Consider the following 16,658-nt stretch of genomic DNA (forward strand, 5'->3'; position numbering starts at 1 on the left):
ACCGTTATACCACTGACTCATAACACTCTCCGTTACACACTCTGTAATATTCCACACCGTTATACCACTGACTCATACCACTCTCCGTTACACACTCTGTAATATTCCACACCGTTATACCACTGATTCATAACACTCTCCGTTACACACTCTGTAATATTCCACACCGTTATACCACTGACTCATACCACTCTCCGTTACACACTCTGTAATATTCCACACCGTTATACCACTGACTCATAACACTCTCCGTTACACACTCCGTAACACTCCACACCGTTATACCACTGACTCATAACACTCTCCGTTACACACTCCGTAACACTCCACACCATTATACCACTGACTCATAACACTCTCCATTACACACTCCGTAACATTCCACACCGTTATACCACTGACTCATAACACTCTCCGTTACACACTCCGTAACACTCCACACCGTTATACCACTGACTCATAACACTCTCCGTTACACACTCTGTAACATTCCACACCGTTATACCACTGACTCATAACACTCTCCGTTACACACTCTGTAACATTCCACACCGTTATACCTCTGACTCATAACACTCTCCGTTACACACTCCGTAACACTCCACACCATTATACCACTGACTCATAACACTCTCCGTTACACACTCCGTAACACTCCACACCGTTATACCACTGACTCATAACACTCTCCGTTACACACTCTGTAACATTCCACACCGTTATACCACTGACTCATAACTCTCTCTGTTACACACTCTGTAACATTCCACACCGTTATACCACTGACTCATAACACTCTCCGTTACACACTCTGTAATATTCCACACCGTTATACCACTGACTCATAACACTCTCCGTTACACACTCTGTAATATTCCACACTGTTATTCCACTGATTCACAACACTCTCCGTTACACACTCTGTAACTTTCCACTCCGTTATACCACTGACTCATAACACTCTCCGTAACACACTCTGTAATATTCCACACCGTTATACCACTGATTCATAACACTCTCTGTAACACACTCTGTAATATTCCACACCGTTATACCACTGACTCATAACACTCTCAGTTACACACTCTGTAACATTCCACACCGTTATACCACTGACTCATAACACTCTCCGTTACACACTCTGTAACATTCCACACCGTTATACCACTGACTCATAACACTCTCCGTAACACACTCTGTAACATTCCACACCGTTATACTACTGACTTATAACACTCTCCGTTACACACTCTGTAACATTCCACACCGTTATACCACTGACTCATAACACTCTCCGTTACACACTCTGTAATATTCCACACCGTTATACCACTGACTCATAACACTCTCCGTTACACACTCTGTAATATTCCACACCGTTATACCACTGATTCATAACACTCTCCGTTACACACTCTGTAATATTCCACACCGTTATACCACTGACTCATAACACTCTCCGTAACACACTCTGTAATATTCCACACCGTTATACCACTGACTTATAACACTCTCCGTTACACACTCCGTAACACTTCACACCGTTATACCACTGACTCATAACACTCTCCGTTACACACTCTGTAATATTCCACACCGTTATACCACTGACTCATACCACTCTCCGTTACACACTCTGTAATATTCCACACCGTTATACCACTGATTCATAACACTCTCCGTTACACACTCTGTAATATTCCACACCGTTATACCACTGACTCATACCACTCTCCGTTACACACTCTGTAATATTCCACACCGTTATACCACTGACTCATAACACTCTCCGTTACACACTCCGTAACACTCCACACCGTTATACCACTGACTCATAACACTCTCCGTTACACACTCCGTAACACTCCACACCTTTATACCACTGACTCATAACACTCTCCGTTACACACTCCGTAACATTCCACACCGTTATACCACTGACTCATAACACTCTCCGTTACACACTCCGTAACACTCCACACCGTTATACCACTGACTCATAACACTCTCCGTTACACACTCTGTAACATTCCACACCGTTATACCACTGACTCATAACACTCTCCGTTACACACTCTGTAACATTCCACACCGTTATACCTCTGACTCATAACACTCTCCGTTACACACTCCGTAACACTCCACACCATTATACCACTGACTCATAACACTCTCCGTTACACACTCCGTAACACTCCACACCGTTATACCACTGACTCATAACACTCTCCGTTACACACTCTGTAACATTCCACACCGTTATACCACTGACTCATAACTCTCTCTGTTACACACTCTGTAACATTCCACACCGTTATACCACTGACTCATAACACTCTCCGTTACACACTCTGTAATATTCCACACCGTTATACCACTGACTCATAACACTCTCCGTTACACACTCTGTAATATTCCACACTGTTATTCCACTGATTCACAACACTCTCCGTTACACACTCTGTAACTTTCCACTCCGTTATACCACTGACTCATAACACTCTCCGTAACACACTCTGTAATATTCCACACCGTTATACCACTGATTCATAACACTCTCTGTAACACACTCTGTAATATTCCACACCGTTATACCACTGACTCATAACACTCTCAGTTACACACTCTGTAACATTCCACACCGTTATACCACTGACTCATAACACTCTCCGTTACACACTCTGTAACATTCCACACCGTTATACCACTGACTCATAACACTCTCCGTAACACACTCTGTAACATTCCACACCGTTATACTACTGACTTATAACACTCTCCGTTACACACTCTGTAACATTCCACACCGTTATACCACTGACTCATAACACTCTCCGTTACACACTCCGTAACACTCCACACCGTTATACCACTGACTCATAACACTCTCCGTTACACACTCTGTAACATTCCACACCGTTATACCACTGACTCATAACCCTCTCCATAACACACTCTGTAACATTCCACACCGTTATACCACTGACTCATAACACTCTCCGTAACACACTCTGTAATATTCCACACCGTTATACCACTGATTCATAACACTCTCTGTAACACACTCTGTAACATTCCACACCGTTAAACCACTGACTCATAACACTCTCCGTTACACACTCCGTAACACTCCACACCGTTATACCACTGACTCATAACACTCTCCGTTACACACTCCGTAACACTCCACACCGTTATACCACTGACTCATAACACTCTCCGTTACACACTCTGTAACATTCCACACCGTTATACTACTGACTTATAACACTCTCCGTTACACACTCTGTAACATTCCACACCGTTATACCACTGACTCATAACACTCTCCGTTACACACTCCGTAACACTCCACACCGTTATACCACTGACTCATAACACTCTCCGTTACACACTCTGTAACATTCCACACCGTTATACCACTGACTCATAACCCTCTCCATAACACACTCTGTAACATTCCACACCGTTATACCACTGACTCATAACACTCTCCGTAACACACTCTGTAATATTCCACACCGTTATACCACTGATTCATAACACTCTCTGTAACACACTCTGTAACATTCCACACCGTTAAACCACTGACTCATAACACTCTCCGTTACACACTCCGTAACACTCCACACCGTTATACCACTGACTCATAACACTCTCCGTTACACACTCCGTAACACTCCACACCGTTATACCACTGACTCATAACACTCTCCGTTACACACTCTGTAACATTCCACACCGTTATACCACTGACTCATAACACTCTCCGTTACACACTCTGTAACACTCCACACCGTTATACCACTGACTCATAACACTCTCCGTTACACACTCTGTAATATTCCACACCGTTATACCACTGACTCATAACACTCTCCGTTACACACTCTGTAATATTCCACACCGTTATACCACTGATTCACAACACTCTCCGTTACACACTCTGTAACTTTCCACACCGTTATACCACTGACTCATAACACTCTCCGTAACACACTCTGTAATATTCCACACTGTTATACCACTGATTCATAACACTCTCTGTAACACACTCTGTAATATTTCACACCGTTATACCACTGACTCATAACACTCTCCGTTACACACTCTGTAACATTCCACACCGTTATACCACTGACTCATAACACTCTCCGTTACACACTCTGTAACATTCCACACCGTTATACTACTGACTTATAACACTCTCCGTTACACACTCTGTAACATTCCACACCGTTATACCACTGACTCATAACACTCTCCGTTACACACTCCGTAACACTCCACACCGTTATACCATTGACTCATAACACTCTCCGTTACACACTCTGTAATATTCCACACCGTTATACCACTGACTCATAACCCTCTCCGTAACACACTCTGTAACACTCCACAACGTTATACCACTGACTCATAACACTCTCCGTAACACACTCTGTAACACACTCTGTAACACTCTCCATAACACTCTACATGGTTATACCACTGACTCATAACCCTCTCCGTAACACACTCTGTGACACTCTCCGTAACACTCCACACCGTTATCTTCTTGAAGTAGCACCCATTCTTAGACAGTTGCACCACAAAGCTCTGGTAGCATTGTGTAATATGGGAAGTTCTAGATAGTAGGGTTCTAGATACTCCACTTTGGAGAAACAAGGTTTTGTCCCAACATCAGTAGTATATTTGTACACTTTCACACACACTCACTCACAGGTTCAGTATGACATCATCATCTCTGCGTGTTGAAGTGTGTTTGATGTAATAGTGAGAGAGGAGCCTGTGTGTGACGTACAGAAGCTCTCTCTCTCTCTCTCTCTCTCTCGCTCACACACTGTCTCCTCCCCCGATGTCTCTGTGCTCTTCGCGCAGAGTGTGTAGGTTTCGCTGTGAGCCCTGTGTGAGTAGGCTTCGCTGTGAGCAGTGTGTGTGTAGGGTTTCCTGTATGCTGTGAGTTTGTGTGTGTGTGAGTGTGTGTGAGTGAGCTTGTGTGTGTGTGTGTGTTCAGCATGTTTGTGTCGGTGTGGTACGCTAAGAAGATGGGGCGCCGCTTCATCAACAACGTCCGCAAAGCAAAGAGGCAGAGACACCACAGCACGGTAGGAGCTGCCCAGTGTGTGTGTGTGTGTGTATGGAAGCGCTGGTGCTCTGGTAATCATCACATTGTGGGCACAACAATCAGTTTACACAGTAATATCGTGGGGACCACTTGCAGTGTGTGTGTGTGTGTGTGTTGATAGGTGTGTGTGTTTGTGTGGATGTGCATATTAGAGTGTGTGTAAGCATGTCTGTACAAGTGTGTGGGCATGTGTGTGTGTATTTGTATTTGTGTCTGGGCATGTGCTGTGTGTGTGTGTGTGTGTGAGAGAGAGAGAGAGAGACAGTTAGCATGTTGTAGGTATGTATGAGTGTGTGTGTGTGTGTGTGTGTGTGTGAACTGTAAAAGTGTGTGTGAGTTTACCTAATGCAGAGAGTAATAATAAACCCTCAAACACACACACACACACACAGAGTGAGAAAGAGAGAGAGAGAGAGAGAGCTTGGCAGTGAGATAGAGAGAGAGTTATGGGTGTAGATGGGTATAGATGGTGATTATGGGTGTAGATGGGTATAGATGAGTATGGATGGGTATATATGGTGATTATGGGTGTAGATGGGTATAGATGAGTATGGATGGGTATATATGGTGATTATGGGTGTAGATGGGTATAGATGAGTATGGATGGGTATATATGGTGATTATGGGTGTAGATGGGTATAGATGAGTATGGATGGGTATATATGGTGATTATGGGTGTAGATGGGTATAGATGAGTATGGATGGGTATATATGGTGATTATGGGTGTAGATGGGTATAGATGGGTATGGATGGGTATATATGGTGATTATGGGTGTAGATGGGTATAGATGAGTATGGATGGGTATATATGGTGATTATGGGTGTAGATGGGTATAGATGAGTATGGATGGGTATATATGGTGATTATGGGTGTAGATGGGTATAGATGGGTATGGATGGGTATATATGGTGATTATGGGTGTAGATGGGTATAGATGAGTATGGATGGGTATATATGGTGATTATAGGTGTAGATGGGTATAGATGGGTATGGATGGGTATATATGGTGATTATGGGTGTAGATGGGTATAGATGAGTATGGATGGGTATATATGGTGATTATGGATGTAGATGGGTATAGATGAGTATGGATGGGTATATATGGTGATTATGGGTGTAGATGGGTATAGATGAGTATGGATGGGTATATATGGTGATTATGGGTGTAGATGGGTATAGATGAGTATGGATGGGTATATATGGTGGTTATGGGTGTAGATGGGTATAGATGGGTATGGATGGGTATATATGGTGATTATGGGTGTAGATGGGTATAGATGAGTATGGATGGGTATATATGGTGGTTATGGGTGTAGATGGGTATAGATGAGTATGGATGGGTATATATGGTGATTATGGGTGTAGATGGGTATAGATGAGTATGGATGGGTATATATGGTGGTTATGGGTGTAGATGGGTATAGATGAGTATGGATGGGTATATATGGTGATTATGGGTGTAGATGGGTATAGATGAGTATGGATGGGTATATATGGTGGTTATGGGTGTAGATGGGTATAGATGAGTATGGATGGGTATATATGGTGGTTATGGGTGTAGATGGGTGTAGATGGGTATAGATGGGTATATATGGTGGTTATGGGTGTAGATGGGTATAGATGGGTATATGTGGTTGTTATGGGTGTAGATGGGTATAGATGAGTATGGATGGGTATATATGGTGGTTATGGGTGTAGATGGGTATATATGGGTATAGATGGGTATATATGGTGGTTATGGGTGTAGATGGGTATAGATGAGTATGGATGGGTATATGTGGTTGTTATGGGTGTAGATGTGTATAGATGAGTATGTAGTTCTGAACTGTAAAAGTGTGTGTGAGTTTATCTAATGCAGAGAGAAATAATGAACCCTCAAACACACACACACACACACACACACACAGACAGATAGAAATGAACGGTATAGTTACACCATAAACAACATCTTTCTCAGAGAGAGAGAGAGAGAGAGAGAGAGAGATGAGGAGGTGGAGAGAGAGAGAGAAAGGGGGTGAGATAGACAGGTTAAGGGGGAGGGGTCGAGAGTGAGAAAGAGAGAAAGAGAGAGCTTGGCAGTGAGGTAGAGAGAGAGAGGAAAAGGGTGAGAAAGATGGAGAGAGGGGATAAAGAGAGAGAGTGGGGCGAGAGTGAGAGAGCGACAGAAAGAGAGGAAAAGAGAGAGAGAGAGAGTCTCATAATGAATGTAGTCAGACACTCTTGGTGGAAATCTTCAGGAAATTCAGTAATATATGAGAAGAACAGGTCATTTCACCCAGAGAGAGAGAGAGAGAGAGAGAGAGAGAGAGAGCAAGAGCAAAGTGAGAAAATGAGTATGTGAATTTGTGAGGTGTGTGTGTGCGCGTGCGTGTGTGTGTGTGTGTATGTGTGTGTTTAGTCTCTGTGAAGCTGTTCATTTATTCATAGGATGCACTATTGAGTAAAATAATGCAGCTTTGTTGCTTTCCATAAACCCCTGGGGGCAAACACACACACACACACACACACATTCACACTCTCACACACTCACTGAGCACTTCATTAGGAACACTACACTACCCCTGGGTAGGGCCTCCTTTCGCTATCTCAAAACAGCCTCAATTCTTCATGCCATGGATTCTTCAAGATGTTCCACGACATTCCTTTGAGGTTCTGGTCCATGTTCACATGATCACATTACTCCTGTAGATTTTTCCACTGCTGTTCTCCTGGATCCAGATCCAGGAAACACTCCCCACACCATCACACAAGGCAGGATGGGTCCATGGGTTCATGCGGTTGGAGCCAAATTCTGACCTGTGATCCTTGGTTCTGTGGAGGAAGAATGAAGCCTGCGCTGAAAAGAACAGCCTGCCTACAGTGAAGCATGGCGGTGGCTCTGTGATCCTCTGGGGCTGCTTTGCTTCCTCTGGCTCTGGAAACCTGCAGTGTGTGGATAGCTTTAATCCTGTGAGAAAACATCAGGCCTTCTATATGGAAGCTAAAGCTTGGGTGTTCTTGGACCTTCCAATAAGACAACGATCCCAAGCATACCTTGGCTCGGTTTCAGGAGAAGTCCTGGAGGATTCTGGAGTGCTGAACCCCTAAAAAATCTTTGGTGGGATTTAAAGAAGATGGTTGCAGCAGCAAACCCAAGAAAATTAATTAACTGGAGGCCACTGCTCATGCAGGTCATAACAGCAGAAGGGTGCTCTACTAAGTACTGAAGATGCTTGTCATGAAGACGTTAATAAATTTGAGATTGCGGGCAGTTTCTTTTTGTCTCCACACTTCACACAGGCTTTGTTTTGGTCTCCTCTGTCCACAAGACCTTTTCCCAGAAGTCTGAAGCTCTTTATAGCACTTTTTGCTAACTGTAATCTGGCCAGTGTGTTTAGTACTTGGAATCTTGCAGTGTCGTCTTCTTATCATGAAGTCTTCTGGGGGTAGTAATCTCTTAAAAATCCACACCTGCCTCCTGAAGGCTGCTTCTGATCTGTCGGACAGAAAATTGATGATTTTTCTGAAGATTAGTAGATTAGAAGATTCTTCTGCAGTCAGCAGTGGAGGACATCCTTGGCCAATCAGTTCCTTTGTGATTAAGAAGCTCACCAGAGCTTTCTTTCTTCTTAATGATATGTTCCACACAAATCATTTTGATAATCCTGAGGTTTGACCGATATTTCTAATGGGTATAGATGGTGGTTATGGGTGTGGATGGGTATATATGGTGGTTATGGGTGTAGATGGGTATATATGGTGGTTATGGGTGTAGATGTGTATAGATGATTATGGATGGGTATATATGGTGGTTATGGGTGTAGATGTGTATAGATGAGTATGGATGGGTATATATGGTGGTTATGGGTGTAGATGTGTATAGATGAGTATGGATGGGTATATATGGTGATTATGGGTGTAGATGGGTATAGATGAGTATGGATGGGTATATATGGTGATTATGGGTGTAGATGGGTATAGATGGGTATAGATGGGTATATGTGGTTGTTATGGGTGTAGATGGGTATAGATGAGTATGGATGGGTATATATGGTGGTTATGGGTGTAGATGGGTGTAGATGGGTATAGATGGGTATATGTGGTTGTTATGGGTGTAGATGGGTATAGATGAGTATGGATGGGTATATATGGTGGTTATGGGTGTAGATGGGTATAGATGGGTATGTAGTTCTGTACCAGTGTGCAAGCGGCAGTGAAAGTACTTTCATTAAAAGTAATGATTTGGTTGGTCGAGCGGGCCTCACGCTATCCCACCCAGTCCTGAACAACAAAAGCCTGGACTGCCATCTCCTCTGCTGTAAACTAGGAAACCTGTCATCAGCTTCATGCTAATCTTCATGAGAAAAAAATCCTGACGGTCAGGACTGTGGTTTGATTGACAGCTCTGTCGTCAGTGGGCGGGGAATAAACACGGCAGGACAACAGCAGAGCTGCCTGGTATCATGAGTGCTGGAGTGCTCTTATTATTCCTCTCTTCACACAGCGAGCCGAGCGCTGTGTGTGCTTCTCTGAGCATGAGTGAGTGAGTGTGTGTGTGTGTGTGTGTGTGTGTGTGTGTGTGTGTGTGTGTGTGATTTCATTCTCTGTTCTCCCACACATGACACACACATGAACATGAGTGGGAGGATATGAGTGGATATGTGTGTGTGTGTGATACGTGGTGGTGCACACATGCTGTTTACATGTGCTGTTTTTTTTAATCTGCAACTAGGGCCTCACACACACACACACACACACACACACACACGCACACACACACACACACTGCCCACTCACTGTCATTGAGCAGTACACTCTAAGCAAAAAAGGTTCTAGAGTATATATTACTGAAAAGGGGGTTAAACTTCATAAGCATAGTGGAACCGTTTTCAGTGCTACATAGAACCATTAATTTCGCAGGGTAGGTGTTTCTAATAAAGTGGCCAGTGAGTGGAAGCACAGGGTAGGTGTTTCTAATAAAGTGGCCAGTGAGTGGAAGCACAAGGTAGGAGTTTCTAATAAAGTGGCCAGTGAGTGGAAGCACAGGGTAGGAGTTTCTAATAAAGTGGCCAGTGAGTGGAAGCACAAGGTAGGGGTTTCTAATAAAGTGGCCAGTGAGGAAGCTCAAGAGTAGTAGCATTAGCTGGTCTCAGTTCCTGTGAAGGATTTTAAAGGGGAGTGTCATGGTGAAGTGGGATGTGTGTGTGTGAGTGTGTGTTAGCGAGTGTATCCTCTCTTATCCTGATGATCAGTGTGAGTGTATGATATGGCTCTCAGGTTAATTCTGACTCACTGTAATTACTTTGCGGCGGGTTCGCCTTCATTAGCGCTGCTGCTGGAGGGAGTTAAGCTGCATTGTTGTTCTGTAAATGAGGGTTTAGCCTAGAAAGCTGCCTGAACATACATCACCGCTGCCTCCCCTAATGCTTCTGCTCCCTTTGATGCTCCTCTGCTACAAGATTTAAGTGACCAAATATCAATTATCAGAGAGATTCCATAGACATACAGCTCTCTGGTTCTAATTCTAGAAGAGCTGGTTTCCTCTACAACCAAATCTCTACCATTTCAAACATTTCAAAAAGACGGTAATTCACCAGACAGGCCAAAGAAAATCTACACAAATCCAGTAAAAAGGAGAAACAAGAGCTTCTCATTCTGAAGAAAGAAAGCAGTGAGATCTTGTCAGTGAGCTAGTCTGAAGAACAGAGCTCGGTTCCTCCAGGGTTCTCCTGGACGCCCCCCAGTCCAGCCAGCACAGCGTGGAGGATGTGTTCAACTCCATCAGCAGCAGCAGCAGCAGCAGCAGCAGCAGCAGCTCACCTGATTTACCATCATTAAGCCCAGATTTACCACCAAACCAGGTGTTGATCTGAGGAGAACTCTAAATAATACTAGACTCCATGAGAGAGGAGAACTTTGGAGATGTTCTAATGATGATCACAGTGATGGAGAACCACCAATTTCTGTAGGAGTGATATTATTATTAGTGTTTATTCTAATATCAATAAGCAGCTTTTAACAGTGTATATATATGATAGAACATAGAGAGCCCCGATCAATGATCGCTGACCTAAAGCTGTAAGTTTTGGACACCAAGCTAAAGACAGGTGCTGAGCTGTCAGCTGACCACCATCTGGTCAATTTAGGTCAGATAGACCTAATAGGCCCAAAACGAATGGACCCCGTTTAAGACCTCCATTGTGAAATCGTCTGCACAGAGCTGTGGAGGCAAGCAAAAAACATTGGTTGGTTGGTGGACACCGGTAGTGAGGGAGCCTGCCCAGAGGAAAAGGTAGGCTAACTGGGGTCACTCCTGTGTCCACTGATAGGTACTGGCAGGCAAGAAAGGTTGCAGCTTGGGCAGTGGCAGAAGCCAAATCCAGGGCATGGCACCTTTTGGAGAAGGCCTCAGAGAAGAACTTCTGAGCAGCTTCACGGAGGTTCTGTACAAACTGTGCTTAGTAAGGGCTTCTGTCCAGCAGGTAGGGCTGGATTCTCCCAGGGGTCAGAGTCTGCTATCCCTCTGGTGGAAGTCGCTGAGCTCTGCAGTGGATGAGATTGGCCTGGAATTCCTGAATGCTCCGGATTTAGGAGGCCTGTATTGGTTGGCATGACTTGGCAAAGCTTTGAGGACCAGGGCAGATCAGGGCGGCACACTTCTCCGCCTCTCTGGGAGCATCTATGCCACGCTACGAGAAAGGAGAATCTGTCCAATAGCCGAACCTCGGGTTCAGGAGGAGCAAAGCAGAGTCCGTTCTGGCCGTGGATAGGTGGACCAGCTCTTGCCAGCTCTTTTGTGGACCTGGAGAAGGTGTATGACCGTGATCCTTAAGATATCCTGTGGGAGATGCTTAAGGAGTGTGGGGTTCGATTCTTGTACACTGGATTTGAGAGCTTTAAAATATTAATGGAGAGGATAGCGAGGCCCCAGCCAGGTGCAGGAGGGCTTCAGTTGGCTCCCAACTCATCCCAAAAGTACTGGATGGAGCTCCACCACCATCATTCCAGAGAACACAGTTCTTCCACTGCTCCACAGCTTCTCAATGCTGGGGGGCTTCATATACCCCTCTATAGCCCACGCCTGGCATTATTAGGCAGCATGGTGCCAATAGGGTCATGATGATGATCTGCTCCAGAGAGTCCTATTCTATTGGCAGTACCTCTCTACAGAGACATAGACATGTCAGCAATGAGCGCATCTTAAAGTAGGGGTGTCCACAAACATATGGACATATGGTGTATCTGCATTAGTCAGAATGTTCAGTCATTTATTAGGATGATGGTAATATAGCATCCGGTGGGTCCGGCCTGCAGCCCGGCGCAAACCCCACACTCCCCTCTATGGGTTTAATCACTTCTGTCAATACTGATCTACTCTGTTGTATAAACTACACACACACACACACACACACACACACACACACACACACACACACACACACTGCAGGAGCTCAGGGCTGCATATTCACTGTATTAATCATCGCAGGCGTTAGCGGCGCAGCCAGCTAACAACCGAAGTGTGAGCAGCTCCATGACGTGTGCTGCAGTTTTAGCAGGAGCCTGGAGAACCACCATGGAAACCACAGTGGAGAACCAGTAGCACCTACACAGCCACACATGATGGATCGGGTGGATTGGGGTGGGGGGGGGGGGTAAATGGTAAAGAGCAGATTTTGTTTTAGAGGGACTCTCTACTTCTCTCTCTCTCTACCTCTCTCTCTATACCTCTCTCTCTCTCTCTCTCTCTCTCTCTCTATACCTCTCTCTCTCTCTCTCTCTCTCTCTCTCTCTCTCTATACCTCTCTACCTCTCTCTCTCTCTCTCTCTCTCTCTATACCTCTCTACCTCTCTCTCTCTCTCTCTATACCTCTCTACCTCTCTACCTCTCTCTCTCTCTCTCTCTCTCTCTCTCTCTATACCTCTCTACCTCTCTACCTCTCTCTCTCTCTCTCTATACCTCTCTACCTCTTTACCTCTCTCTCTCTCTATACCTCTCTACCTCTCTATACCTCTCTACCTCTCTACCTCTCTATACCTCTCTACCTCTCTATACCTCTATACCTCTATACCTCTCTACCTCTCTATACCTCTCTACCTCTCTCTCTCTCTCTCTCTCTCTCTATACCTCTCTACCTCTCTCTCTCTCTCTCTCTCTCTCTCTCTCTCTCTACCTCTCTCTCTCTATATACCTCTCTACCTCTCTATACCTCTCTACCTATCTCTCTATACCTCTCTCTCTCTACCTCTCTCTCTCTCTATACCTCTCTACCTCTCTATACCTCTCTACCTCTCTCTCTCTACCTCTCTCTATACCTCTCTACCTCTCTACCTCTCTCTCTCTCTCTCTCTCTCTCTATACCTCTCTACCTCTCTATACCTCTCTACCTATCTCTCTATACCTCTCTCTCTCTACCTCTCTCTCTCTCTATACCTCTCTACCTCTCTATACCTCTCTACCTATCTCTCTATACCTCTCTCTCTCTACCTCTCTCTCTCTCTATACCTCTCTACCTCTCTATACCTCTCTACCTCTCTCTCTCTACCTCTCTCTATACCTCTCTACCTCTCTACCTATCTCTCTCTCTCTCTCTCTCTCTCTATACCTCTCTACCTCTCTATACCTCTCTACCTATCTCTCTATACCTCTCTCTCTCTACCTCTCTCTCTCTCTATACCTCTCTACCTCTCTATACCTCTCTACCTCTCTCTCTCTACCTCTCTCTCTATACCTCTCTACCTCTCTACCTCTCTCTCTCTCTCTCTCTCTCTCTCTCTCTCTATACCTCTCTACCTCTCTATACCTCTCTACCTATCTCTCTATACCTCTCTCTCTCTACCTCTCTCTCTCTATATACCTCTCTACCTCTCTATACCTCTCTACCTCTCTATACCTCTCTACCTCTCTCTCTCTACCTCTCTCTCTATACCTCTCTACCTCTCTACCTCTCTCTCTCTCTCTCTCTTTATACCTCTCTACCTCTCTATACCTCTCTACCTATCTCTCTATACCTCTCTCTCTCTACCTCTCTACCTCTCTACCTCTCTCTCTCTCTATACCTCTCTACCTCTCTACCTCTCTCTCTCTCTATACCTCTCTACCTCTCTATACCTCTCTACCTCTATACCTCTCTACCTCTCTATACCTCTCTACCTCTCTACCTCTCTCTCTCTATACCTCTCTACCTCTCTATACCTCTCTACCTCTCTCTCTCTCTCTCTATACCTCTCTACCTCTCTATACCTCTCTACCTCTCTCTCTCTCTATACCTCTCTCTCTCTACCTCTCTCTCTCTATACCTCTCTACCTCTCTCTCTATACCTCTCTACCTCTCTCTCTCTCTATACCTCTCTACCTCTCTCTCTATACCTCTCTACCTCTCTCTCTATACCTCTCTACCTCTCTACCTCTCTATACCTCTCTACCTCTCTCTCTCTATACCTCTCTCTCTATACCTCTCTACCTCTCTCTCTCTATACCTCTCTACCTCTCTATACCTCTCTACCTCTCTCTCTATACCTCTCTACCTCTCTCTCTCTACCTCTCTCTCTCTATACCTCTCTACCTCTCTATACCTCTCTACCTCTCTCTCTATACCTCTCTACCTCTCTATACCTCTCTACCTCTCTACCTCTCTATACCTCTCTACCTCTCTCTCTATACCTCTCTACCTCTCTCTCTATACCTCTCTACCTCTCTCTCTATACCTCTCTACCTCTCTACCTCTCTCTCTCTCTATACCTCTCTACCTCTCTACCTCTCTCTCTCTATACCTCTCTACCTCTCTACCTCTCTCTCTCTCTATACCTCTCTACCTCTCTATACCTCTCTACCTCTATACCTCTCTACCTCTCTATACCTCTCTACCTCTCTACCTCTCTCTCTCTATACCTCTCTACCTCTCTATACCTCTCTACCTCTCTCTCTCTCTATACCTCTCTCTCTCTACCTCTCTCTCTCTATACCTCTCTACCTCTCTATACCTCTCTACCTCTCTCTCTCTCTATACCTCTCTACCTCTCTCTCTATACCTCTCTACCTCTCTACCTCTCTATACCTCTCTACCTCTCTATACCTCTCTACCTCTCTCTCTCTACCTCTCTCTCTCTATACCTCTCTCTCTCTATACCTCTCTACCTCTCTCTCTCTCTATACCTCTCTACCTCTCTCTCTCTCTCTCTATACCTCTCTACCTCTCTATACCTCTCTACCTCTCTCTCTATACCTCTCTACCTCTCTCTCTCTACCTCTCTCTCTCTATACCTCTCTACCTCTCTATACCTCTCTACCTCTCTCTCTATACCTCTCTACCTCTCTATACCTCTCTACCTCTCTACCTCTCTATACCTCTCTACCTCTCTCTCTATACCTCTCTACCTCTCTACCTCTCTATACCTCTCTACCTCTCTACCTCTCTCTCTCTACCTCTCTCTCTCTACCTCTCTCTCTCTATACCTCTCTCTCTCTCTATACCTCTCTCTTTTTATACTTCTCTCTCTATATATATACCTCTCTCTACCTCTCTCTATATATACCTCTCTCTCTGTCTCTCTGTCTCTCTGTCTCTCTCTCTCTCTCTCTCTCTCTCTCTCTTTCTATTGGTCCCCTGCTATGCAGCACTGTCTAAAGGCTGCTGGTCAGCAGTATTAGAGTGTGTGTGTGCATGTTTGTGTGTGTGTGTGTGTGTGTGTGTGTGTGTGTGTGTATGTGTGTGTGCGTGCATGTGTGTGTGTGTTTTTAGAGTGCAGTGTAAGACTAAATTTAGCGCCCGGCACTGAACTGCTCTTAACCTCCTCAAAGCCAAACAGACCGAACACACACACACACACACACACACATGATTAGGCTTCAAAGAGTTCACTCAACTGTCTGTGTGTGTAGTCACATGTTAATGTGTGTGTAGATGCAGGATAACCCAGTACATGTGCGGCTCCACCTCCAGGCTGGTACAGCCTTACTGAACACTGCTGCAGCTCACCTTTCACACACACACACACACACACACACACACACACACACACACACACACACATACACACACACCACCCACACACTCCTGTTCTTGTCCTCTCTGTAACATTTCTTTCTTTGTTTTTAGAGCATCAGAGTTGTTAGCTAACGGGCAGCTGTGTGTGTGTGTGTGTGTGTGTGTGTGTGTCTGTGTGAGTGTGTGTCTGTGTGAGTGTAAATGTGTGTGCGTTATAGTGCCAGTGTTTCTGGTGGTTTATTGACAGTTGAGTGAAGGGTATGCTCTGAGCTGTATTTGAATCTCTCTCTATGTGTATGTGTGTGTGTATGTGTGTGTGTGCGTGTGTGTGCGTGTGTGAGAGAGAGAGAGTGTGTGTGTTTGTGTAAATCTTTAAAGCAGGGAACTCCCACTGCCTGAGAGAGAGGGTAATGTACCCCACACACTCACGTCTGTTCTGATGATGTGAATTTTCTGTACATATATGTATACAAATTAATATATACACCAATCAGCCATAACATTAAAACCACCTCCTTGTTTCTACATGCTAATGCTGATGATGCTGGTGATGGTGTAGATGAT

General features: G+C 44.8%; 1 protein-coding gene across 3 annotated transcripts in view; it reads left to right on the forward strand.

Moving 5' to 3' along the window:
* dlg4a (discs, large homolog 4a (Drosophila)) overlaps positions 1-16,658 on the forward strand; it is a 220,820-nt gene that overhangs the window by 170,383 nt on the left and 33,779 nt on the right. Inside the window, exon 1 of one of the 3 annotated variants that reach the window (XM_072692367.1) lies at positions 4,879-5,108. The exons of the other annotated variants lie outside the window; for them this stretch is intronic. Coding sequence (XP_072548468.1) covers positions 5,019-5,108 — 90 coding nt within the window. The 5' untranslated portion in view covers positions 4,879-5,018. Of the gene's footprint in view, positions 1-4,878; positions 5,109-16,658 lie in introns of those variants that run through there. 3 annotated transcript variants of the gene reach the window in all.

The sequence above is a fragment of the Salminus brasiliensis genome, chromosome 1 (genome assembly GCF_030463535.1).
Source record: "Salminus brasiliensis chromosome 1, fSalBra1.hap2, whole genome shotgun sequence".
NCBI classification, from domain to species: domain Eukaryota; kingdom Metazoa; phylum Chordata; class Actinopteri; order Characiformes; family Bryconidae; genus Salminus; species Salminus brasiliensis.